Source organism: Zootoca vivipara, chromosome 17, assembly GCF_963506605.1.
Source record: "Zootoca vivipara chromosome 17, rZooViv1.1, whole genome shotgun sequence".
In the NCBI taxonomy this organism is placed as follows: domain Eukaryota; kingdom Metazoa; phylum Chordata; class Lepidosauria; order Squamata; family Lacertidae; genus Zootoca; species Zootoca vivipara.
Window position 1 is genome coordinate 42,151,958 of NC_083292.1, and position 25,562 is coordinate 42,177,519.

The window sequence follows — 25,562 nt, forward strand, 5'->3', positions numbered from 1 at the left end:
GACCATGTGCACGCACCCTCTCGCAGACACACAACTGCTCATTTCCCAACCTCAGAGGGCGGAGTTTGCTCCAAGTCCTCCTCCAACAACACATAACCCCTCCCTCTCCAAGCGAGTGACCGCCTGTCTCAGTGGACACAGCAGCGAGATCAATGGCCACGTGGATGTGCCTCTTCTCCCCCTGGAGCACAGAGGAAGGGAAAGGAGCTCCTGCGGCCCCAGCAGCCTCCTTCCAGGGTGTCCTTCTCGCCGGTGGTCGCGGTTGGCTCTAGTGCCCGGCGGGAGCTTGGAAGGAGCGCGAGAGAGAGAGCAAGACCACCACCACCTGCGGGAAAGCTGCTGGAACTTAAGCATAGCTGCCAAGTTATCCCTTTTTTACAGGGATTTTCCCTTATGCTGAATAGGCTTCCTCGCGAGAAAAGTGAAAACTTGGCAGCTATGCTTAAGCCGCCTTTGAACCAGCACAGACGTGACTCCCCGCATGCTCAGAGACTATTACTTTTTTGTTACCGGAAACTCAAGTTGTAAATAGTGGAATGGACACCAAGCTGACCCCGCTCTCCCCCCCCCGATACATGAGTATCACTTTCGGCCGCCCCGGCTTAACAATGCCTTCATGTGAGAAGCAGCACCGGACTGCTGGAAGCAGTTCTGCAGACCCTTGCGCTCGTGGCCAGGGGGTGTCAGGAAGGAAACTGTGGAGACTCAGGGACACCGAGAGAGAAGCTGAAATGCAGGACCTAAAGGGATGGAAGTAGGAGCAGCAGTGTCGGCAGAAAAGGGGGTTTGGGGCGGGGGTGGTGGTAGAAGAGACAAACTGGTTGGGAACTTGGGATGCAGAAAAACCCTGGAGGCTGAGCTGCAAAGCGGCAATGAGTTGGGTGAGGAAGGTTCCCTCTCATGTTGGGGGGTGTGGCTCTGGAGGGTGCAGACTCCCCCCTCTCCTTAAAAGCTATGGACCTTAGGACATCTGTTCCTTGCCAGTTTCAGCTCCTTCTATGCCCCCTCCCTTGCCCTCAGGGCTGCCAAGAGATTAGCAAATCGATTGATTAACTGCCCAGTATTTAACTGATTAATCAATAAATAAACCAACACAATTTAAATGCATTTACGTGCTGCAACACCTCAACTTTATAATGATGCTGTGAGAAAGGAGCGGTTTAGTAACCAACGCTTTCTTTTCTTAAAAATTTTTAACAAAAAACTTTCACTTCTTGCTGTTAGAAGTAGTGGTCTCTCCTCGCCTCCCACTAGAAGCCCGGTACTTTCCTGCTGTTACCCGAACCGAGGCCCTGGCGGGGATAGAGGAGGCTATGGAGGAAAATAGATGGCTAAGCGGAAGAGGCAACGGAGCCTGCTGGCTACTGCAGACCACCACGGGTGCCAACTTGAATAAATATTGGGGGAGGTGAGGTATGGGCGTAGCCAGGATTTATGTTTGGGGGGGGGGAGAACTGAATCATCTGCGACGCAGTTGGTCAGTTAGTTAAGCATTTTTTTTATTTTCTTGATTTAGCGGGGCAGTTGTCCCCTGCCCTCCCTTGGCTACTCATGGGGACAGGTCACAGGTAAGTCCCGCCCCGCATAATCGATCACAAGACATGGCGCGCGCACACCATTTGAACAGCAATGAATGACCATCAACTTTTTTGGGCGGGAGGCCTCCTCAAATATTTTACGGGGGGGGCGAAGGGGACCTCGGCCCCAGGAATTGGCTCCTACTCTGCAGACCGTCCCTCCCACCACCATGTAGAAAGTGTCCCTGAGCACGTGCAGAGTAAATATCCACTCCATAAATGAAAGGAGACTCCACTGTGGAGATTTGTTAATTTTATTTATTCAATTACGTGTATACCCCTCTTGATTGTAGAAAACCTCAAAGCAGTTTGCAAAAAGAATAAAGCAGTAAGATTAGTAAAAAAAAATTTTTTTTTTAAATAAAAGCCATCGAACAAAAAAACCACCCCAGCAATCTGAATAGCAGCAGGTGCCGAAACGCGCCTGCTGAAAACATTTTGTTTAGACGAGCCTGTCCAGATATTCAGATTGCTGGTCTGTTTTTTGTTAGCCGCTGGTTTTTAGAGTGCTTGGAGGGAGATCCAGCGGAGATCTATTTCTTACAAATGCGGAGCGAGTATTGCACGGCACCTGTAACAGCGCCGGTTCCGCATGAAGGGAAGGACGGGACTTTCAGATCCGAGGGTTGCATTTTGCTTCCGATACTAACTGGAGCCCCAGAACCGTCTTCTATCTAGAGTGGCTGGGGAGGGAAGAGAGGGCAAGCAGAATAAACCTCGGGTTAATGCCCCCCGACGTCCTTCTTCATCTCATTCCTGGCTTCAGCTCAGCTTCCTGCCCACCTGCGCACTCGCCTCCCCCCTTGTCGGGATTTGCCAAGACACTGCAAAGCGGGGAGACCTCGAAGGGCTGCTGAGAACATCACGGGGCCCCAGGGAGCCCTCGGCTTCTAATAAGGAAGGTCTTTATTTACTGATGGCTCCTCTGAAAATGGGAACAGATGGGATCCTGGAATGGGGGGGGCACATGAGGCCACCACCAACTCCGGGGAATAAAGGGGCGCATTAGAACGACCGGCAGCATCCCTTCGAGCAGGACTTCAAAACGCCTGCAAGCAAGTTCATTGCTTCACACTGGGAGTGAAGACTCGCATTTGAAATCCCTCCAGTAAATACACAGAAGGGAGGGGGGAGGGAGGGAGGTTAGGCGGCCGCGGTTCAGTAGGTGTGTGCCCAGTGTTAACCTTTTCCTTCCAGGCTTAACATCACCATCAGCCTTCGAGGTTAGGGCATCAGGATCGCACCAGAGTCAGTCGGATCACTGGGGCAGTTGCGTGTCGCTCGCCACCGGCTGCAACGAGGCCTATTCAGTAGAGTCTGATAACATTCGCATAGCCTTCCCCACGTACCACTCCGTACATAGCAACAGGCACATTAGTTGGGGGTTGGGGTGGGGTGGAGAGAAGATTGGGGAACTGCCTTTCCCCAACAGCAACAGAGACCTCTGCTTGAACGCTGAGAAACAACAAATGCAAAATGAAACGAAAGCAATTCTTCGAGTCTCTGGATCTTGCGCAAAACACTTATTGCATGAATGAAAAAAAGTGTTCGGGCTCCTTTAATATCTTAGGAAAGCTGCATTTTAGCGCCCCCCCCCTTTAATTTAGACACATTCTGATCTAAGAAAGTCCCTTATTGGGGGATGAGCTTTGAAGCCTTCTTGAACTGGCCAGTAGAGGGCGATATGGAATTTCGTTGCCAAAACACTTACTGCATGAATGAAAAAAAGTGTTCGGGCTCCTTTAATATCTTAGGAAAGCTGCATTTTAGCGCCCCGCCCCCCCCGCTTAATTTAGACACATTCTTTTTTTTTTTTGAAGCTTCATATAATCTTTATTTTTTATAATTTTTTATTAAGGATTTTCTTGGGTTACAAAGGTAGTGCAGTGTCTCATGCATCATTTTTACACATCAATATTACTTGTTGAGACATTATGAGGAAGGGGGAAAGAGGTGGGTGGGATGGGGAGTTGGGTGTGGTGGATTGCCACTGTTTCTGTTTTTCTTGATATGTGTAGGCCTTCGGTGTCAGCATTGTTTGTGCAGGTTCTCTATTGTTTGTTCGTGCTTCTCTGTTGGTGAGAGAGGTCTGGATTCGTCTTAGGATGTGATTGCTCATTTGTGGTTGGCTGTGATGATCTTTAGTTTCTTGCGTGAGTAGGGAGGGAGGGTGTTTTGATCAGGTTAGCCATATTGATTTGTATGCTGACGGTAAGTTTTTGTCATTGTCCTGTTGGGCTGTATAAGTGATGAAGGGGAACCATACTGGGGTGAAGGTGTCTTCTTCTGTTTGTCCCCGAGTCAGTTTCAGCTTACTGGTTAGTTTTTCCAGTAGGGCCGTTTCCCATACAACTTGGTACCATTGGTCCATGCTTACCCCTGACAGGTCCCTCCAGTGCCTGGCTATGATGTTTCTTGTTGCTGACAATAGGTGGATTATAAATTCTTTGTGATCTGTGTGAGCGTTGTTAATTTAGACACATTCTGATCTCAGAAAGTCCCTTATTGGGGGATGAGCTTTGAAGCCTTCTTAAACTGGCCAGTAGAGGGCGATATGGAATTTCGTTGCCATAGACTGTAAGGGGGGGGCGGAGAGGGAGGAGTGAAAGGCGCACAGGGAATAATTTCGGCTTGCTACTTTACAGCAGATGGCTCTGAAAGCACTTTGCAGCAAGCACTTCACCTTCATTAAAACAAAACGTGGGCAAATTAAAAACGAATCTGTGGAAGTGCATTTGGAGCCCCCGGGAAAACAGTTCCATGTGCCATCGTGTTCCTTGTTTTCGTTGTCCTCCTCAGCTGAGAAACCTCTCTTACTCTGGAGGCAGAGGAAGGAAACACGTATTTGGTGTAAAAGGAAACAAAATGTACTGTATGGAGAAAGCCTCAGCCTCCATCCAAGTCCATTTCTGCAACATCAGGAACTTGTAGCCAGGCCTCACCTCTGAAGGTCCGCATCCAACATCTGTGACGAAACATGCCAGATGGGTTTCTCTTATGAAAAGCCAAATGCCAGTTCTGTGTCGCAGTGCCAGATTTACATTAGGTCCAGTCGTGACCGACTCTGGGGTTGCGCGCTCATCTTGCATTATTGGCCGAGGGAGCCGGCGTATAGCTTCCAGGTCATGTGGCCAGCATGTCAAAGCTGCTTCTGGCAAACCAGAGCAGCACACGGAAACACCGTTTACCTTCCCGCTGTAGCGGTTCCTATTTATCTACTTGCATTTTGACGTGCTTTCGAACTGCTAGGTTGGCAGGAGCTGGGACCAAGCAATGGGAGCTCATACTGTAGCATATATGTGGGGCTACCTTTGAAGGTGACCCGGAAACTACAACTAACCCAGAATGCGGCAGCTAGACTAGTGACTGGGAGCGGCCACCGAGACCACATAACACCGGTCCTGAAAGACCTACATTGGCTCCCAGTACGCTTCCGAGCACAATTAAAAGTGTTGGTGCTGACCTTTAAAGCTCTAAACGGCCTCGGTCCAGTATACCTGAAGGAGCGTCTCCTCCCCCATCGTTCTGCCCGGACACTGAGGTCTAGCGCTGAGGGCCTTCTGATGGTTCCCTCGCTACGAGAAGCCAAGTTACAGGGAACCAGGCAGAGGGCCTTCTCGGTAGTGGCACCCACCCTGTGGAATGCCCTCCCACCAGAGGTCAAAGAGAACAACAATTACCAGACCTTTGGAAGGCATCTCAAGGCAGCCCTGTTTAGGGAAGCTTGAAAATGTTTGATGGATTTCTGTATTTTAATATTTTGTTGGAAGCCGCCCAGAGTGGCTGGGGGAACCTGGCCAGATGGGCGGGGTATAAATAATAAATTATTATTATTATTATTCAACACAAAAAACAGTGACAATTTGTTGTTGACAAGGACAGCTGGACATATAAAGGGCCCCACTACTTCAGTAGCTTAGGGCCTCATCAAACCTCAATCTGGCCATGCCTGTGCGTGTGTGTACGCATTTCAGAAATGACATCAGGCAGGTGGCTTGGGGACGCCACCTTGTATTTTCTGACGTAGTGTCATAGAACCAGTGCTTTTTTCCTGTGGGGACGCAGGGAGATTTTGGTGGATTTGTAGTGCAGCTATTAACTATGAGAGCTGAGCATAGTGCCTCCATGCCCAGGGGCACTCTGGCTGCCTCTGCTTGTCAGTTCCCTGAGACAAGGAAGAAAAAAACCACTGCCTTGTGTCCTGCTGCTGGGCCCCCTGCAAGCCCCTCTGTGGAAAGTAGATTGGAGGGTTCAGTGGTCACACACATTCTGGCCTAGCAGAGGGAGGGGTGTATTTCCTTCTGCTTTGCTTCTTGGAATCTGCTGTGGCTGTAGACTGAACTTTAAATGGTGCAGGATCCTAGTATATCTCAGAGGTTGTCTAGGAAGCTGTATTGTCTGCACTGGTTGGCAGCAAACCCCCCCCCCCCCCGGATTCCTGATCAGGCATGTTCCCAGTTCTACCCATAATAATGTTATAAATTGATATACATTACATCTCCTTATACTGTAAAAAAGTTTTCTTCCCCTCTTTCCCCCCTTGCAGTTATATGCCATGTTGCATTTTTTGTTGTGTAAATTATGTTGGGAATCAGTGAAATATTAGATATAAACCAAAATTTTTATTCAAATAATATGCCTATTTTTATGCCCTTTAGGAACAAACATGTTGAGTTTCTTGTGTGTGTGACTGGGTGTGAACTCACATGGGGCGGGGAGGGGTTAGTGCTGAATTGAGTCTTTGACTCCTTGGAAGAAAGCCTAATTTCCCTGCCAGCAGCTGTGTGCACTTTGATCAGCAGCCTGGAGGGAATTAAACACAGGTGGGGAATGCCTGAGGAAACGCTCACAGCTGTGCCTAGTCAGGTAGTGATAGGGCTGGAAGTATAGACTGAGTATGTCTTCCCTGCACCTGTAACTGATTCAGATTGGAACCTGCCCTAATAGCCTCCCCTACTATGGTATTAAGGACAGGCTGGAGCAGCTGTGAGGAGTGTGAGTGTGATGAAGACCAAGGAGGGGTGTAACGCGTGCTGGGTGAAGGTGTCACAGAAATGGCTGGAGCGAGGTTTGCGGAGGAGGGAAGTTCTGCCAAGAGCAGCCAGATCCAGGACAGGTGCTTGGGGGGGGGGGAGTTGGAACTTCTGGGACTTTCACATTTTGTCCCTGCCTGCACCAAATGCTAACTGTGACAGCACTCCTTTTGGAGGAAGAAAAAGAGAAAGGATTTAAAAATCAGATTCAGGATTTTTTCTTTTGTTAAAAACCCCCAGCTTTTATTTCACCTCACATCACCTTTAGTTCCTTGGAGAAAGGGTGAGATATAAATACAAATGTGGGCTGGACAAGGTGGATTTGCAGCTGGTTGACTGACTAAACCCGGAGTGCTCGCTAGTGGCAAAAGGGGAAACCTAGGCTTTCTTTCACTCGGGTTAAAGTCTTAGTCTGGTACACGCACACTCCATGCACGTTTGCACCCGCACACACACAAAGCTCAACACATTTGTTATTAAATGGCATAAAAATAGGCAGTATATATCATTTGACACTGTGATTGTTAATAGTAGTTTTCAGAGGCTTCGGTTAACTCAGGATTTGCACTCTTAAGGTTTAGAAATGTTAAGAAAAACTTTTGGCCATAAGTTTTGGAGTTTGAAGTTTCCCTGAGTTTAATTTGGCCTTAAAGGTAACATCCTGACTTCAGCTGCTGCTGTTTATCTTAAATGTGCAGTTTTAAAGGCAAGCTTGCTTCATTTTCTTTTAAAGGAACAACAAAAAACCCCAGGTAATTTATCTTTCCTAAGACAAGTATTTTCTAAGAGAAGCTAGGTATTGGACTTGATCAATCTAAAACAGGGCCAATCCGGAGAAAGGAGAAACTGGAAAAGTGTTTGAAAAAGGGTGGAGAAAAGTTTCTCCAAATATGAAAATATTTTTTGTGTGTAAAAAATTTTTTGTATGTGTGTATCTGGCTTTCATTCAACTTTCAGTACCTCTCCGTAGATCTGTTTCCTCAAATGATCTATTATTACTAAGACGTAATATGACTGTATGACCAAAGGGAAAATTAGTGCCCCTTCCAGTAAAAGTAAATTGGTTGTCAACAGTAGAGTTTCCATGTGTAGAGGTTATCCGAGGTTGGATTTATTTGGTTAAATTATATCTTTGCACTCTGCGGGAGTTCCAGAGTGCAAAGATATAATTTTGGAAATAAGAATTATCAGAGTGCCTCTGGGCATGTGCAGATTGTTCCTCCCGAAGTAGAAAGAGGTCCGTCTCCCGCTGTAGGAGGGGGGGAAACGGTTCCAGGGCAAAGGTGGCGGTGAGGGGATGTGTGTGCAGAGGTAGAACTAGGTGCTCCGGCACCCGGAGTGGTGCACATGCTGTGTACGCGGGGGCGGGGCTGTGCGGGGGCAGGGCTAGCCGTGCACGGAGAGGGGAGGGCGGGCGCTGTCCGCAGTCAATGTGGGGGGCCCCGCGGCGATGTCACCCCCCCCATGACACCCGGGCGGAAAACCCCCACCACCGCACCCCACTTCCTTCCTCCGCCAATGTGGAAAGAAGGGCCAACTTGTCCGTGGCTAGGGGGCGGAATCTGGACGGTTCTGGCAGGGGTTCAAGATTACCCAGCTACGGTTCTGGTAGTGCCCACCAAGTGCTGCGTCTACTGGGCGGGCTCCCGGCTGCGTGGTCGGGCGGGCAGGCAAGTGGGGCAGCATGGCCCTGCTTGGCTCCGTTGGGGGGTAGGGTCATTCCCGCCCTGTTGGTGACGAGGGTTGGGGTGCTGCAGCAGGATCCTTCACCTTCTGCACTCCGAGTCCCGGCCTCTGGCTCTCACGTCCGTCCGGGAGTCTTGAAGGACTGAGACACAGTTGTCCTGGGCACCCCACAGGAATGGAGGGTGCTTTTCACTTCAGATTAATAGGCAAGGTGAGGGTGGGGAGACAAGGGAGAGTGTTTCTGCTGGAGGAGCAGAAAGCAAGGGGAAACACAAACTGATTTGGACCTATGGAGGATGGTGGACGGGAAGCCAAGGCTAATCTCAGATTGTTTCCGCGCTTCAATGCCGCCCTCTGGAGGCTTTACCGGGGTAAGATTCCTTTCAGAGTTAATGGTTCCTGGTGGCCCTTGTGAGAAGTGGAGCGTCCTCGGGTTCTGTCCTGGGCCCACTGTTGTTCAATGTTTGCACAAACCACTTGGGAAGGAATGGAGGGTATGGTCGTTCAATTTGCAGCTGTAGTTTGGTTAAACATGCTGTAACAATAAATTAATAACAATAATAATAATAATAATTTTTTATTTGTATCCCGCCCTCCCCAGCCGAGGTCAAGCTCAGAGCAGCTAACATCATAAAAACAACACAATATGCATAGAAACAGACATCAATTAAATTAAATACAGTACATCTTAAAATTTCTCTTTTGGGACACTCCTTGGAGATTTTTGAAATAAAGGTAAAGGTACCCCTGACCGTTAGGTCCAGACACCTGCTTCTTGGGAGAAAAGCAATGAGAAACCTAGACAGCATCTTAAAAAGCAGAGACATCACCTTGCCGACAAAGGTCCGTATAGTTAAAGCTATGGTTTTCCCAGTAGTGATGTATGGAAGTGAGAGCTGGACCATAAAGAAGGCTGATCGCCGAAGAATTGATGCTTTTGAATTATGGTGCTGGAGGAGACTCTTGAGAGTCCCATGGACTGCAAGAAGATCAAACTTATCAATTCTGAAGGAAATCAGCCCTGAGTGCTCACTGGAAGGACAGATCCTGAAGCTGAGGGCGAGGCTCCAATACTTTGGCCACCTCATGAGAAGAGAAGACTCCCTGGAAAAGACCCTGATGTTGGGAAAGATGGAGGGCACAAGGAGAAGGGGACGACAGAGGACGAGATGGTTGGACAGTGTTCTTGAAGCTACAAACATGAGTTTGACCAAACTGCGGGAGGCAGTGGAAGACAGGAGTGCTTGGCGTGCTATGGTCCGCGGACACGACTAAACAACAACATCTTAAAATTAATTCAGACAAGTTAAAATCTGGGCAGGTGGTAATTATCAGGTTAGAATTGAGAGTGGTTAATACTTGACAGGACCAACTGTTTCCACTGATCATAGAAGGACCTGTGAGCAGGTTGGGGGCCTCCTTCAGACTTGTTTTATAGAAAGGAAAGTAACTCAAACTGCATTCTGCCCAAAGGTCTGGCGGAACAACTCCGTCTTGCAGGCCCTGCAGAAAGATGTCAAATCCCGCAAGGTCCTGGTCTCCTGTGGCGGAGCGTTCCACCAGGTCGAGGACACAGCCAAAAAGGCCCTGGCTCTAGTCGAGGGCAGTCTAATTTCCCTGTGGTCCGGGATCTTAAGGCGTTGTTAGCAGAACATAAGGCATACGTGGGGCATACCAGGTACGAGGGTCCTAGGCCATATACAGTGGTACCTCGCTTAACGAATGCCCTGCTTAATGAAATTTCCGCTTAACGAAAGGTTTTTTCGAGCGGAGGTTGCATCGCTTAACGAATGGTTTTTCCCCCGGCCGCAACTCGCTAGACGATTTTTTTTTTAAAAAAAAGATTTTTATTGAAGTACGAGAATTTCTACATACATTATATTCTCTCCTTCCAATTTTTTATTTCCTGTACCATTTTTCCTTTCCCTTCCCACCCCCTCCCCCACCCATAATCCATTGGAAGGGTTCAAACAGTTGTCCTCAGCCATGGGCACAATGTCTTTAATTTCCACTGAATGTCTTCTGGTCCAGTAGTTGTTATCCATTGAAGATAGGGGTTCCATCTGGTCCTTATAATAGTAGACTTGGCCTTCCATGTTATTTCCTGTGACGTTACTGCCACGATGTCTGACTGAATAAATTCAAACAAATAATTAGTCCAGACCTCTACTGTCCATTTTTCTCTATCTTTCCAACCTAAAGCTATTGTTGCCTTTCCTGCTAGTATCATTGCTTTGAAGGTGTGCTGGTCACCTTTCTCTATGGCCATGTTTCCTAGTATACCCATTGTCATAAGATTGAAGTCTATAGGTAGCTTCACTTTAAAAACTTCATTAATAACCTTAAGGATTTTATTCCAAAATCCCCCTACCTCTGGGCATTCCCAATACATATGGGAGAACCATCCCTTGGCTTGTTCACAGTGCCAGCAGTTAGGGTTCAATCCTGGTATCATATTGGCTAGCTGGGCCGGAGTTCTATACCATTTTAGAAAGAATTTTAGTTCGAGCTCCCTAAATTTGCTTACTTTAATCTCATCTATTCCTTTCATTATCCTTTCGACCTTTGATTCGCTGATTTGTTCTTCTTTACTCCATATCTTTTGAATAAGTTGGGTTGTCAGTTCTTTATTTGTAATCATCTTCTTATAGATTTTTCCTATCATTCCTTGTTTAGTTTTTTCCATTTGTTTATATAGTTCCTCTATTGGCTCTTCCAATCTCCTATTTCCTATCTCTTGGGCTTTACGAATTTTATTATATAACCCTCCAATTTTTAACCAGTATAGGTTACCTATGTTCTCTGTTACTTCCTGCAATGACTTTAAGGACTCTCCTCTATACATATCTTGGACTATGTGATATCCCTTAGCACTAAGAATTTTCCACCCTTTGGGGTCGTCTGTTGCCTCGTATATGCTTTCTAAGGGTGCCCACAGAGAGATACTTTTTAACCATATAGGTTGCCATCTCCTCCATATGCCTAGTGTCAATATCCTGGGTCCTATTGCAGATTTTAGATCTTCCTTTACATTATTTGTGAAGATTCCAAATCTTGCTGCACCGTTGTTGGCCTCATCCTCAAATCTGATCCACTTTTGTTTATTTTTTGCTCCAATTTCTAGTAAAGTTTTTAATTGGATGGCTTCATGGTAATTATAAATGTTGGGGAGGCCCCACCCTAATTCTGATTTGTGGTTATACACAAACCTCTTTTGTGTCCTTGGTTTTTTACTTCCGAATATCCATTGTCTTATCTCACCATTCCATTGTTCCAATTGCTGTTTTTTCATCTCTAGTGGGATGGCTTGGAAAAGATAACTTAGCTTGGGGACCCAGAACATTTTAGTAGCCTTGACTCTAGCTGTAATGCTTAAAGTTTTGTTTCTCCATCTTTTCATATCTTTTAGTATTTTATTCCATATCTTCTTATAGTTGAATTCTGTGGTCTTGTTAATATTCCTATAGAGTTCAATATCCAGGTATTTTATTCTTTTAGAACCCAGGCCCATACCTGTTATGCTATTTATTTCTTTTTTTCAGGTAGATTCACATTAAAGTACATTATTTCTGATTTAGTTATATTTGCCCCTACTCCGGAGTATTCCTCGAAATCTTCTAATATTATCTTTATTTCTTTTATCCCTTCCTTGGGATTTGTTATGATTACAATAATATCATCTGCAAACAAGTTAATTTTCATCTCCTCTTTCCCGATCTTATAACCCTCTATTCTTCCACAGTTTCTTATTCTTTCCGCTAGTTGTCCTATAGCCATTATGAATAGGAATGGCGAGAGAGGGCACCCCTGCCGAATGTCTCTGCGTATTGGGAAGGGTTGGGAGTGTTCTCCATTGACTCTTACCACTGCTGTTCCATCTTTATATAGTTCTTGTATCGCAAACCGATAAGCCTCTCCTATTCCATATTTAGTCATTATTTCCCATAAGAATTCCTGTGAGAGTGTATCGAATGCTTTAAAGACGTCTAATTTCATTAACCCGAGCTTTTTTTATTGTCCGTGATACAATACATTAATAATATTTCTAATCGGGTGGGCAATATTTCTACCCTTAACAAATCCATATTGGTCTTCTTTTATAATTTTGGGGGTGGCATTTTTTAACCTGTTTGCCATGATTTTGGCGAAGATTTTATAATCTTGGTTTAATAGACTAATGGGTCTATATGAACCTACTTCTTTAGGGTCTCTGTTTGGTTTTAGGATTACCGTTATTTCTGCCTTTCTCCATGTTTCTGGGGCTTTTTTCCCTTCTAGTATACTATTAAAAAGTTGTTGTAGTTCAGGGGCCAGAATTTCTACCATTCCCTTGTAGAATTCGGCCGTAAAGCCATCTAGTCCTGGTGATCTGCCATTTTTTAATTCCTTGATTATGTCCTTTATTTCTTTTATTGTAATTTTGCTATCTAGTTTACTTTTCTCAGACTGATCCAGTGTTAAATTTATATTCTCCTGAAAATTAGCTGCTGTCACAGTGGCCGGAGTGGACTACTTCAGAGTAACGACGCTACGCAGCTCTGCATTTTATTCTTTTATTGGTGCTGCGTATTTACAGTGCTTAAGTCATTGCTATTTACACGGAGTGATGTGGTCAGTCGGTTTCAGAACCTCCTAATGGCTTTTGGCGCGTCTTTCTCCAACACAAAAGCTTTGGCAGACCCATCCTCTTTCCCCTCCTCTTTCTGCGTAATTCCGGAGTTGGGGGGATGGGTCTCCCGCCCTTATTCGCCCCTTCCTGTCCCACCTGGGACCCTGGCTCCTCTACCTTGCCTGAGCCTCGGACACGACTTCCTGCTTCCCCACTGGAATCGGAACTCTCTCTGCTTCCCCCTGTGCTCGGGGATTGGCTTGAACTCAGGAGGGGAGGGACTTCGCGATATCCCCTGTCCCTCACATCCACCCCCCTCCCAAGCTCTCCTTCACCCCTCCCCAGGTCCCCCCCAGGTGTCGGTGACGACTGGAAGCCTAAGAACTCAGTGCTTTCCGAGCCCGTTGGTGTGAACACCTCCCCCCAGTCCTGCAAGCCCCCCCCTTCCGCCTGGGAGGACGGGAATCCCAAAAAGTCTGTGGCGTCAGAGCTGGTGGGGGTAAAAATGTTCTGCCAATCTGCTCCTTCCTCTGACTGGGTGGATCTCGGTGACACCCATACCTCATCCTCTGGTTCCTCAAACTCCGCTTCCCAGCGCCATGGTGAACTGCTCTCCCGTGCTTCCTCCCCCTCCCCCTCCCTTTCCATGTGCCAGGGCTTGGGTCTATGGGGAAAGAGGGCGTGAAATTCTTCTACCAGGAATTCCTCCTGTATCTGAGTGGCTGGGACCCATTCATTCTGGGACGGTGGAGCATCCTCCCATGCCATGAGGTACTCCAGTCCCCCCACCCCCCACCTTGAATCCAGGATGGCTGTGGCCTCATTGAGTTGCTCCCTGCCTTCCCTCTCCCCCCCTCCCTCAGGGGTTTGTTCGCTGTCTCGGAGCCTGCTGCTTTCCCTGTACGGCGACAGCAGCGATCTATGAAACACTGGGTGCACCCTCATGTCCTCTGGCAGTGCCAGCCTGTATGCCACCGGGTTGACCTGTTGCGTGACCGTGAAGGGGCCCAACCTTCTGGGCGCCAGCTTTTTGCATCGCCCTCTGATGGGAAGGCCCTCCGAGGACAACCAAACTTTGTCCCCCACCCTAATGACCTCCCCCGGTCGCCTGTGGCGATCTGCCCCCCTCTTGTACGCTTCCTTGGCTCTCTCCAAGTGTTCTCTGAGCTGCTGGTGCACCGTCTCCAGTTCCTCTGCCCAATCCTCAGCCTGTGGGCCCTCCTCCTCCTCCTCCCCCTCCCTCTCAGGGAAAGATCTGAGGTCACGCCCGTAATTGGCCTTAAAGGGCGACACCCCTGTGGAGACGTGCACCGCATTGTTGTAGGCAAATTCTGCCAGTGGCAGGCGATCCACCCAGTCCGTTTGCCTCTGGCTGACGTAACATCTCAGGTACTGCTGCAGAATGGCGTTGACCCTCTCCGCCTGTCCATTGGTCTGCGGGTGTCTAGCCGTCGACAAGCTGACCTCCACCTGCAGGAGGTTCATGAGCCGCCGCCAGAACCTGGAAACAAATTGGCGGCCACGATCCGAAATAACCCTTAAGGGTAATCCATGCAGTCTGAATACGTGATCCACAAACAGTTTGGCTGTCTCTTCTGCAGAGACCGCCCTGGCACACGGTATAAAATGGCACATTTTGGACATGAGGTCCACCACCACCAACACTGCGGTCTTGCCCCTGGAAGAAGGCAGATCTGTGATGAAGTCCATGGACACCACTTCCCACGGCCTGTGTGGCGTGGCTAAGGGCTCCAGCAATCCCGGTGGCGCTGCTCTGACCACCTTTGCCCGCTGGCAGGTGTCACAGCCCCTTACATAGTCTCGAACATCTTCCCTCACCCCTGGCCACCAGAAGTGTCTCATGACTAGGTGAGTGGTTTTGTCCCTCCCAAAATGACCCGCCGTTGGGTTGTCGTGCATCTGCTTGAGGACCGTACGTCTAAGCTGGGTGGTGGGCAGGTACAGTGCACCCTTGTAGAAAAGCAGCCCCCTGCGTTCTGCAAAGTCTTTTGCCTGCTCCCCCCCCTCTCAGTTCTCTGAAGATGCGGTTGGCAAATTCATCCGCTGCCGTCAGTGCTGTGAGTTCTGCCTCGCTCACCACTGCTGCTCCGCAGGACCATGCTGACGGAGGGAAAATGTGCCTGGGTGCCGGTGGCGCCTCCTCCTCCATGTACTCTGGCTTGCGGGAGAGGGCATCCGCCCTGACATTCTGCTCTCCCGGGATGTAGTGTATGGAGAAGTTGAAGTTCGAGAAGAACTCTGCCCACCGTATCTGCCGCTGGTTGAGCACCCTGGCAGTTCTCCAGAACTCCAGGTTTTTGTGGTCCGTGCACACCTGGATGGGGTGCTTGGCGCCCACCAGGAAGTGTCTCCAGTGCTGGAACGCAGCGTGGATCGCAAGAAGTTCCCGATCAAACACCGTGTAGTTTCGCTCTGGCTGGGTCAACTTCCTGGAGAAGAAGGCACAGGGTCTCCACTCTCTGTTGGCGTCCAGTTGCAACAAAATGGCGCCCACAGCTTTATCAGAAGCATCTGTCTCCACGCGTAGGGGCGCGTCCTGAACCACGTGGAACAGGTTCTGGTCTGAGGCGAACACCCTCTTGAGGCTTTCGAACGCTGCTTGCGCCTCTGGTGTCCACCTGAACTTCTGCTTGCCTCTCAGGCAGTCAGTGATGGGAGCCGTAACGCGAGAGAAGTTCTTGATGAACTTCCTGTAGAAGTTGGCGAAGCCTAGTAGGCGTTGGGCATCTTTGCGCGTCCTGGGGCTGTGCCAGTCCAGGATGGCCTGCACCTTGTCCTTGTCCATCGCCAGCCCCTTGTCTGACAGCTTGTAGCCCAGGAAGTCCACCTCCTTGGTGTGAAACTTGCACTTCTCCAGCTTCACATACAGGTGGTTCTCCTTCAGGCGCTGCAACACCTCCCTGACATCTTTCACATGCTGCACTGGGTCATTGGAGTAAATAAGGATGTCATCCAGGAAGACCAAGCATTTCCTGAAGAGGAGGGACCCCAGGACGTGGTGCATGAAGGCCTGGAGGCATGCTGAGCCCCCTTGCAACCCGAAGGGCATCACCAGATATTCAAAAGAGCCCAGAGGCGTGAACATCGTGGTTTTCCATTCATCGCCTTCCCGGATCCTGATCAAGTTGTACGCCCCCCTCAGGTCTAGCTTGGTGAAAATCTTGCCCCTGCATGCCGCTGTCAGGAGATCATCCACTCTGGGCATGGGGAAAGCCACTGGCTCTGTCACTGAATTCAGTCGTCTAAAATCCACCACCAGACGGCGCTGTTGCGTGTCTTTCTTGTCCACCCAGAAGACCGGGCTGCCCCCTGCTGCCTTGCTTTCTCTGATGAACCCCCGCTTGAGGTTCTTGTCGATGAAAGCGCGCAGATCCTCCAGTTCCTGGTCTGACATGGCGTACAGCTTGGCTGGGGGTATAGTTGCCCCTGGCACCAGGTTGATCTGGCAGTCAAAAGGCCTGTGTGGGGGTAGGTGGTCGGACTCCGCTTCGCTGAAGACCTCCTGCAGGTCCCAGTACGGCTTGGGTATCGCCTCACCCCCTTTGACGTGCATGGTGGCCACCGTGGCTATCGGAGGCCCCTCCCCTGGTTGGTGCTGCATGCAATGTTCCAGGCAAAAGTCCGATCCAAAAGTGATGCATCTCTGGTGCCAACTGATGGAGGGGTCGTGGCGCGCCAGCCAGCTCATGCCCAAGACGATGGGGGGGTCTGAGATGGTGGTGACGTTGAATGCCAGTGTCTCTGAGTGCCTTCCCACCGTCATTTTCATGGGGGGGGGGGTTGATGAGTGATGGCCCCTCCCAGCAGCTCTCTGCCGTCAATGGTCGCCACGTGCAGAGGAAAATCCAGCTGCAGAAGCTGGATCTGGTGCTCTTCTGCAAAGTTCCTCGAGAAGAAGTTCGCTGACGCCCCACTGTCAATTAAGGCGAGGACTGTCAGGGGATAGCCATTTGGGAGCGTGAGCGTCACTTCTAGAACCACTCCTGCTCTGGGAGGGGTGGGCTGGCTCTGCTCCTCTCTGTGCGGGTGGGTGGGCTGGGGCTGTTGTCTGCTGACTGTGCCTGGCTGCTGCCCCTTGTCTCCTGCAGCCAGGCTTTCCCGTTTCCCTGCTGTGGTGCTGCGTCAGTGGGGGAGGGCACAACCGTTCCCGCCTTTCCTTGCCACTCCCTGCGATGTGGGCAGTTTCTGACGAGATGCTGGGGGGAGTTGCAGAGAAAGCAATTCCCACCCCTTCCCTCCTTGCGTCTTGGCGCCGCTGGGGTTTGAAAAGCCCGCGCGCGCGCGCTATCAATCTGCATGGGTTCCTGGTCCTGACTGGCCCCAGGCGTGGCTTGAAAGGGTTGTTGGGGGAGTGGCTTCTCCTGCGACCGTGGGAACCAAGCCCGCTTTGCGCGCGTTGCTTGCTTGTCGCTCCACCGGGATTCCTGTCTCACCCCCACCGCCAGAGCCGCTTTGCTCAGCTGATCCATATTACTGGGCTTTGGACCTCTCGAGAGCTCATCCTTCACCTCCTCATGCAACCCCAAGTAGAACGCCGCTTGCATTGGGGGTGACTCTAGTTCCCACCCCAATCTGTGCACCAGCATGGTGAATTTCGCCCAATACGCGCGAACTGTCATATTTCCTTGGCGTAAATTGTGAAGTTCCTCCTTAGTCTGGTCCATATGACTATCGGACGAATACATCGTTTTCAAACCTTCTAGAAATAGTTTGACATTCTTCATGCAAGGATTCTTTGTTGCAATTAACGGTCTTAGCCACTCCCTGGCTGCCCCGGTAAGGTGCTCCACAATAAACGCTACCCTGTGCTCATCATCAGGGAACTCATCGTGGTGCAGCTCAAGAGCATACACAATCTCAGTCTCAAAGCCCTGATATTCCTTCGGGTCTCCATTAAACTTGCTTACTAGCGTCCCGGCTCTCCTTCCTGGCAGCACTTGGACTTGGGGTGCCCCTCCCGCCTTGTTTTTCTCTGCATCCAGCTTGTTTTGGAGGTCTACCGCCACCGCCCTTAATTCCTGCTCTCTTTCCTGTAGCGCTCTCACCTGTTCCGCAAGTTGTAGCCGGTCGTCCTGGACCTTCTTAGTCTCTTCTTTAGCTGCCTTCAATTCCCCCTGCGCCTGCAGCGACAGCTGCTGCAGTTCTTGCTGGGCTTGCTCCGCGATCTGCCGCCATCTCTCCGCCTCTGACACGCTCATCCCGGCAACTCCAAAGTAGCCCAAAAAGGATTAGGAGGTTGCTGTCACAGTGGCCGGAGTGGACTACTTCAGAGTAACGACGCTACGCAGCTCTGCATTTTATTCTTTTATTGGTGCTGCGTATTTACAGTGCTTAAGTCATTGCTATTTACACGGAGTGATGTGGTCAGTCGGTTTCAGAACCTCCTAATGGCTTTTGGCGCGTCTTTCTCCAACACAAAAGCTTTGGCAGACCCATCCTCTTTCCCCTCCTCTTTCTGCGTAATTCCGGAGTTGGGGGGATGGGTCTCCCGCCCTTATTCGCCCCTTCCTGTCCCACCTGGGACCCTGGCTCCTCTACCTTGCCTGAGCCTCGGACACGACTTCCTGCTTCCCCACTGGAATCGGAACTCTCTCTGCTTCCCCCTGTGCTCGGGGATTGGCTTGAACTCAGGAGGGGAGGGACTTCGCGATATCCCCTGTCCCTCACAGCTACCTCCCTTTTTTATATAGATTTTTTTAAAAGCTTGCAAAGGCCTCTTTAATTTCCTTTGGGTCTTGCATTTTAATACCGTTTATTTTTATACTTTTAACTTTTTGTTTCTCTTTCCTTATTTTAAGATAATTTGCAAGTCTTTTTACTGATTTTATATTGTTCCTCTGAAAATCATTTCTGACCATTACTTCTTTCTTCCACAGCAAAGTCAGATCTAATTCCTCTAATTGTTTTTTAATCTCCTTAATTTTGTTTTGGGTTTTGGAACAGTATCTAATAATTTGTTTGTTCTGTAATATTTCTAGTTCCTGAATTTTTAATTGTCTTTTAGAGTACCATTCTTTTTTTATTAGTTTTTTTTTCATTAGACAGTGCCGCCTCAAAACACATTTTGCTGCATCCCAGAGAATATCTGGAGTGACTGATCCTTTATTATCTTGGAAAAATAACCTGATCTGATTTTCCATATAATCTCTGTCCTGAACTTTAGCCATTATTAAATTATTATATCTCCAGGGCCTCTTGTGCTCACTCATTCTTAGTTCTAACTCAATACTTAAAGGTGCATGATCTGAGATTATTATTGGGTGTGTTGTAATCCCTTTCACTATCCAATTACTAGCCTTTCCCAGAATAAAAAAGTCTATGCAGGATACTGTTTTGTGTCTGCTAGAGATATGTGTAAATTTGGGTTTTAAACCTAGGGTTTCATGTGCTTCTTGCAATCCCCATTTACTCAATAGAATTGTTTTATTTTTTGTGATATCCATATTCAAATCACCTGCTATAATAATTTCGCCCTCTGAGAACTGGTGGATTTTTTTTAGTATTTTAATTAGGAATTTATTCTGCCTTTTGTTTGGAGCATATATGTTTACAATTGTTAGCATTTTGTTTTCCATTTTAGCTTTGACCAGCATAAATCTACCTTCCCTGTCTAGCACCATCTCTGTTATCTTAATGTCTATTCCATAGCTGCCAAGTTATCCCTTTTTTAAAGGGATTTTACCTTATGCTGAATAGGTTTCCTCGCGAGAAAAGGGAAAACTTGGCAGCTATGGTCTATTCTCCTATTTACCAGGACTGCCACCCCTCTTGCTCTCGCTTTACTCCTTGCTTCTGCTAATACCTCCCAGGCTGGGTCATTAAATAGTGGCTTTTTGTCTTTTTTTGGTTTGTGGGTTTCTTGAAGACACATTATATCAGCTCTTTGTTCTCTGGCGAACCTAGATAACCTATAGCGTTTTAGGTTGGATGTAAGACCATTGACATTCAGTGAAATAATTTTAATTGAGTTAACCATATTCTTTGTTGTTTTGATTTTTGTGACTGTTTAGCTGAGGAATTTTTTTCTTACTACTCTTTAACCCCCCCTCTCCCTCCCCCCCCCTGTGGAAGAGAAAATATATTGGGGAAGAAATTTCATCCCCTCTCTCCACTTCCGAGAATGCACACATCCCCTCCCTCCCCTTAACCATAACATTTCAATGATACACTTAGTTAAATTGCCTTTTTACTTTCCTTTAGGGTGTATCATCCTGCGAGTGTGTTCTTGGTCTTTTCTCTGGTCGTGTTGGAGCTTCTCCTGAGGGTCCTTCTCCTGGGTCCACCTCTTCCATCTCCTCCTCCATTTCCTGGATCAGCAACTCATCCACTTCGATTCCCAGCTGAGTCAGCAAAGTCCCAGCCTCTGTTGGGTTCTTAGCTATAAGCCTCTTTCCATCTTTAAAAATAAGTATAGAGGCAGGGTATTCCCAGGAAAACTTTATATCGTTATTATGCAGTTTTTGTGCATAAGGTTTCATTTGGCTTTTTTGCCTTAAAGTAGCCTGGCAGAAGTCTCGCTTTACCCATACTCTTTTTCCTTGGAAACTCAACTCTTTAATTTTCTTCAAGGTCTGGAAGGCCTGTTGTTGCAACTTCTCTCTTGAAAATTTGATTATTACATCTCTGGGGCCTTTTCTCCCCTTGGGCCCTTGCAAACGATGAGCTCGTTCCACATCTTCTGGCTTCAAACTAACTCCTTGGGTGCCTAACCAGGTTCTCAATGTTTCTTCCAATTCTTTCAGGGCCGTCTTAAGCATACCCGGCGCCCTGGTACGAAGATCCCTCCGGCGCCCCCCCCCCATTTCCCAGAGTTGGACCCCCCCCAGTCCTTCCAGCTTGGCAGCGGCGGCGGGAGCTGCGTGGGGCTCGGTGGGGATGTCTTTGTGGACCTGCGCCGCTGGCTAAGCTGTTGGGCGAGGCGCTAGCGGCGCCCGACAGCTCGGTGGTGCCTGTGGCCTTGCTGCCGGAGCTGGGCGGCAGGAGCCGGAGCTGGGCCGGGCGCGCAGCTGGCCGCCTTTTATGCGCGCTTCCAGCCGGCCCGAGGCAGAGCCGGAGCGGTGTCAGACCAGGCAGCAGCAGCAGCAAGCGGCAAGCGCCGGAAGGTGGGCGCTGCAGAGCGAGGCGCTAGCGGCGCCCGACGGCTTGCCGGTGCCCGTGGCCTCGCTGCCGGCGCAGGGTGTCTCGTTCGTGGGGCTCTACTGCGGTACCGGCAGCAGGGCAGCCGGAGCCGCTGCCGCTACCGCAACAGGAGCCAAAGCCGGAACTGGGCTGGGCGCACAGCTGGCCGCCTTTTACGCGCGCTTCCCGCCGACCCGAGGTGGAGCTGGAGTGGCGCCGGACCAGGCAGCGGTAAGCGACAAGTGCCGGAAGGTGGGAGCTGCAGAGCGGAAAAGGGAGGCCACCGCGCAGCTCCCCCACTTGCTGGGGCGCCCCTCTGTGCCCCTCTGCGCCCTCTCAGCCCCCAGGCGCCCTGGTGCATGGCGCCACTAGGATCAATGGGCGAGCCGACCCTGAATTCTTCAGCCAGTAACCTGTCTGGTTAGAGTAGTTGCTTTTTTTCATTTTCCTGGGCTAGCTCTTTAGCTTGAATTGCTAATTGCTTCACCCCTTTGATTTCGACTGCTATCTGTAGGACATCCTCCTTCACTGACTTAATATCGTCTCTAATGTTGTTTCGGGAGGTAAGCATTAAGTCCTGAAAAGTTGCTAGCTGAGCAGACAAATCTTTCATTGATTTAGCCATCTTTAAACTGTTGAGTAGGTAAGAGGAAGCTGCTGGGCGTCCGTTAAGCTTAAAGCTAATTTAGTAACTTGCTTACCAAGTTTGCAGCCTTGAATTTGGCACCCCCGGATTCTCTAAGGCTTCACACTCTTTCTTTTATCTTTGTTTTCTTTTTTCAGTTTATCTTACATTCCTTTAGGCCATAAATTGTTTAGCGTGGCAGGGGAGTTCCGAGGCAGACGACTGGCTCAAGCTAGAGCATGTGCACAACCTCCTCGCTAGACGAATTTTTGTCCCTTATTTCCCCCCCCCCCCGGTTTTCCTGCCTTTCCCCCCGTTTTCTTTTAACGGAAAAACGTCCCAATACCCAGGGGGCATTGTGTTTGGGGCTTTAGAAAGCCTCCCCAATGCACCCTGGGCTCACTTCTTGAGGGCAGTTCCAGGATTGACTTCGAGGAGAGAGAGAGAGAGGAGAAAAACTTTTTGGAGGATTTCTACAGTGTGCAGTACAAGGTTTCCAGCTTTTCAGCACTTAAGGTAAGTTTATTTCAACTTTTCATAACTTTTAAAAACTTTTAAAAACTTTTAAAAAACTTTTAAATGTTTTTAGTGCCTTTTTGGCTCTGGTTTGGTTGCATGGGGGTTTTGGGCCAAAAGTCTGCCATTTTAGCTCTGGTTTGGTTGCATAGGGGTTTTGGGGTAAAAAAAAAGTGCCTTTTTAGCTCTGCTTTGGTTGCATAGGGGTTTGTTGGTAAAAATGTGCCTTTTTAGCTCTGCTTTGGTTGCATAGGGGTTTTTTTTGTAAAAAATGTGCTTTTCTCAGATTGCCTTCTAATGTTTTCTATTCCTTCCCTTTTTCCTCAGGTTCAGACTGGCTTGGGTGACTTCTCCACGTTCAGTTTGAAGATTTTTGAAAGGTGTTCATCTACAGTCAGGTAAGTTTTTTTGCAGTTCTTAAAAACTGCTTGGGTAGGGTTGATTTTTTTTGGATGAAAAAAGTGTTCCTTTAAGACTGCCTTCTAAGGTTTCCTATTCCTTCCCATTTTTCTTAGTTTCATACTGACTTGGGTGACTTCTCCACGTGCAGTGGAAGATTGAAGATTTCTGAAAGGTGCCCAACATCTTACAGTGAGGTAAGTTTCTTTGCACTTTTCTTAAATGTTTCATAAAAAAAATTTTCTAAGGGTTTCAGTGTCTTTCTTTAAGTTTTTAAAACTGTCTTCTTTTTTTCAACTGTATGAACATGGCTCCCAAACAAGCAGCGGCCGAGAAGAGGACCAAGGAAAAGATCACCATAGAGGTGAAGGAGATCATCCGAAAGCATGATGATGGCATGCGGGTGACAGACCTCGCCAGGGAGTACGGGAGGAATCCATCCACCATTGGGACCATCCTGAAGACCATTGGGAGAAGATCCTTGTGATGGATGCAGCCAAGGGAGTCACCAGAATCATGCCCAACCAGCCAGCTGTTCTTGAGGAGGTCGAGAAGTTGCTCCTCATCTGGATGCAGGAGAAGCAGCGTGCAGGGGACACAGTGACCAAGGCTGTCATTTGCGAGAAGGCCAAGGCCTTGCACGCAGACCTCATCCAGCAACAGGCAGGATCCTCAGACGCGGAACCAGAAGTCTTCAAGGCGAGCAGAGGCTGGTTTGAAAGGTTCAAAACCAGATCTGGAGTTCACAGCATGGTCAGGCATGGAGAGGCGGCCGGTTCGGATGTTCCTGCAGCTGAGAAGTTTGCCCCAGAGTTCCTTCAGGTCGTGGCTGAGCAGGGCTACCTTCCACAGCAGGTCTTCAACTGTGACAAGACCAGGCTGTTTTGGAAGAGGATGCCCAAAAGGACCTTTCTCACTCAAGAGGAGGCCAAGCTGCCTGGCCACAAGCCCATGAAGGACCATCTGACCCTCCTCTTCTGTGCCAACGCCAGCGGTGACCTGAAGATCAAGCCCATGCTGGTGTACCAGTCAGAGAACCCACGGGCCTTCAAGAAACACAAGATCGACAAAGGCAAGCTGAGAGTGCTGTGGCGATCCAACAGTAAGGCTTGGGTCACACGCGTCCTCTTTGTGGAGTGGGTCAATCTGGTTTTGGGCCCTGCTGTCAAGCAGTACCTGCTGGACAAGGACCTGCCACTGAAGGCTGTGCTTCTGATGGACAATGCTCCTGCTCATCCTCCAGGCCTTGAAGACGACTTGCTGCCGGACTTCCGCTTTATCAAGATCATGTTCTTGCCGCTTAACACTACCCCACTTCTGCAGCCAATGGATCAGCAGGTCATCGCCAACTTCAAGAAGCTCTACACCAAGGAGCTTTTCAGGCGCTGCTTCGAGGTGACCGATACCACCAACCTCACCCTGCGTGATTTCTGGAAGAACCACTTCGACATTGCCAGCTGCGTGAGGATGATCGTCACAGCCTGGGACGGGGTCAGCCAGAGAGTCCTGAACTCCACTTGGCACAAGCTGTGGACAGACTGTGTGGCAAAAAGAGACACTGATGCTTCTGCGCCTGCACCAGAGACAACAGTGCTGGAGGACATTGTTTCATTGGGGAGGGACATTGGCCTTGAGGTCACAGCGGAGGACGTCTGCGAGCTTCTGGAGGGGCAAGACCAGGAGCTGAGCACCCAGGAGCTGGTCGAACTGCAGGCAGAGGTTACGCAGGAGGAGACCCAGACCCCTTTGGAAGAGGAAGAGGCGGAAGTTGAGCACGTGTCCTCCATGGAACTGAAGGACATCTGTCAACAGTGGGAAAGCGTGCAAAGGTTTGCACGCCAACACCACCCAGACAAGAGCCTGGCACGTGACCTTGCAAAGACTTTCGATACAAGGGTCATGTCCTCTTTCAGAGGGATGCTGAAAAGGCGGCAGAAGCAGCAGTCCATGGACAGGTTCATCACGAAGAAGCCAAGAGTGGAAGAGGAACCTGCTGCTTCTGAGGCTAGCCAGCCTGAGACTGTTGCTGCCTGCTCTTCAGTGCCTTCAACCAGTTCTACCACTTGAACAGCGTTCCCAGAGAGACTCTCCGCAGCTCTGGGTAGGTGCTGCCTCATGTTTCCTTATTTTTAAATGTTTTTAAATGTTTTTTTTGCCATGTTTATAAAGTTTTGCACTTTAAATTCTTGGCACTTTAAATTTTTGACATGCTCTGTGCAGCATGTATGCCTTTAAAGTGTACTTTATAAACACTTTGAAAACCAAATTTGGCTTTACAGTGGAACCTCGGTTTATGAACACCTCGGTTTATGAATTTTCGGTTTATGAACGCCGCGGACCCATCTGGAACGGATTAATTCACTTTCCATTACTTTTAATGGGAAAGTTCGCTTCAGTTTATGAACGCTTCAGTTTATGAACAGACTTCCGGAACCAATTACACCCATGTTTCAGTTTATGAACGCTTCAGTTTAAGTACTCCACGGACCCGTCTGGAACGGATTAATCCACTTTCCATTACTTTCAATGGGAAAGTTTGCTTCAGTTTATGAACGCTTCAGTTTATGAACAGACTTCCGGAACCAATTGTGTTCATAAACCGAGGTACCACTGTATTGTGACCTTTTTTGCCCATAGGAACACATTAATTGATTTTCAATGCATTCCTATGCGAAACCGCGATTCGCTAGACGAAAAATTCGTTAAGCGAATTTGCCCGTGGAACGAATTAATTTCGTCTAGCGAGGCACCACTGTAGTGTTTTAAAGGTTAAAACCAGCACCTTAAACCTGATCCTGTACTCCACTGGGAGCCAGTGCAGCAGGTATAGTACTGGGTGAATGTGGTCCCACTACGGGGACCCCACAAGGAGTCTCGCCATGGGATTCTGCACCTGCTGGAGTTTCTGGTCACTTTATAGGGTAGCCCCATGTAGAGTGAGTTACAATAATCAAGCCTGGGGGTGACTGTCGATCACA

The 25,562-nt window shown here is 48.9% G+C and overlaps 1 protein-coding gene across 1 annotated transcript; it reads left to right on the forward strand.

Annotated features, from left to right (window-relative positions):
• Positions 1-23,070: 23,070 nt before the first annotated feature.
• Positions 23,071-24,651, forward strand: LOC118078611 (tigger transposable element-derived protein 1-like). The gene has a single exon (XM_035102528.2). It carries the CDS (start codon positions 23,071-23,073, stop codon positions 24,649-24,651), a length of 1,581 nt encoding a protein of 526 aa, XP_034958419.2.
• The last annotated feature ends 911 nt before the right edge of the window (positions 24,652-25,562 follow it).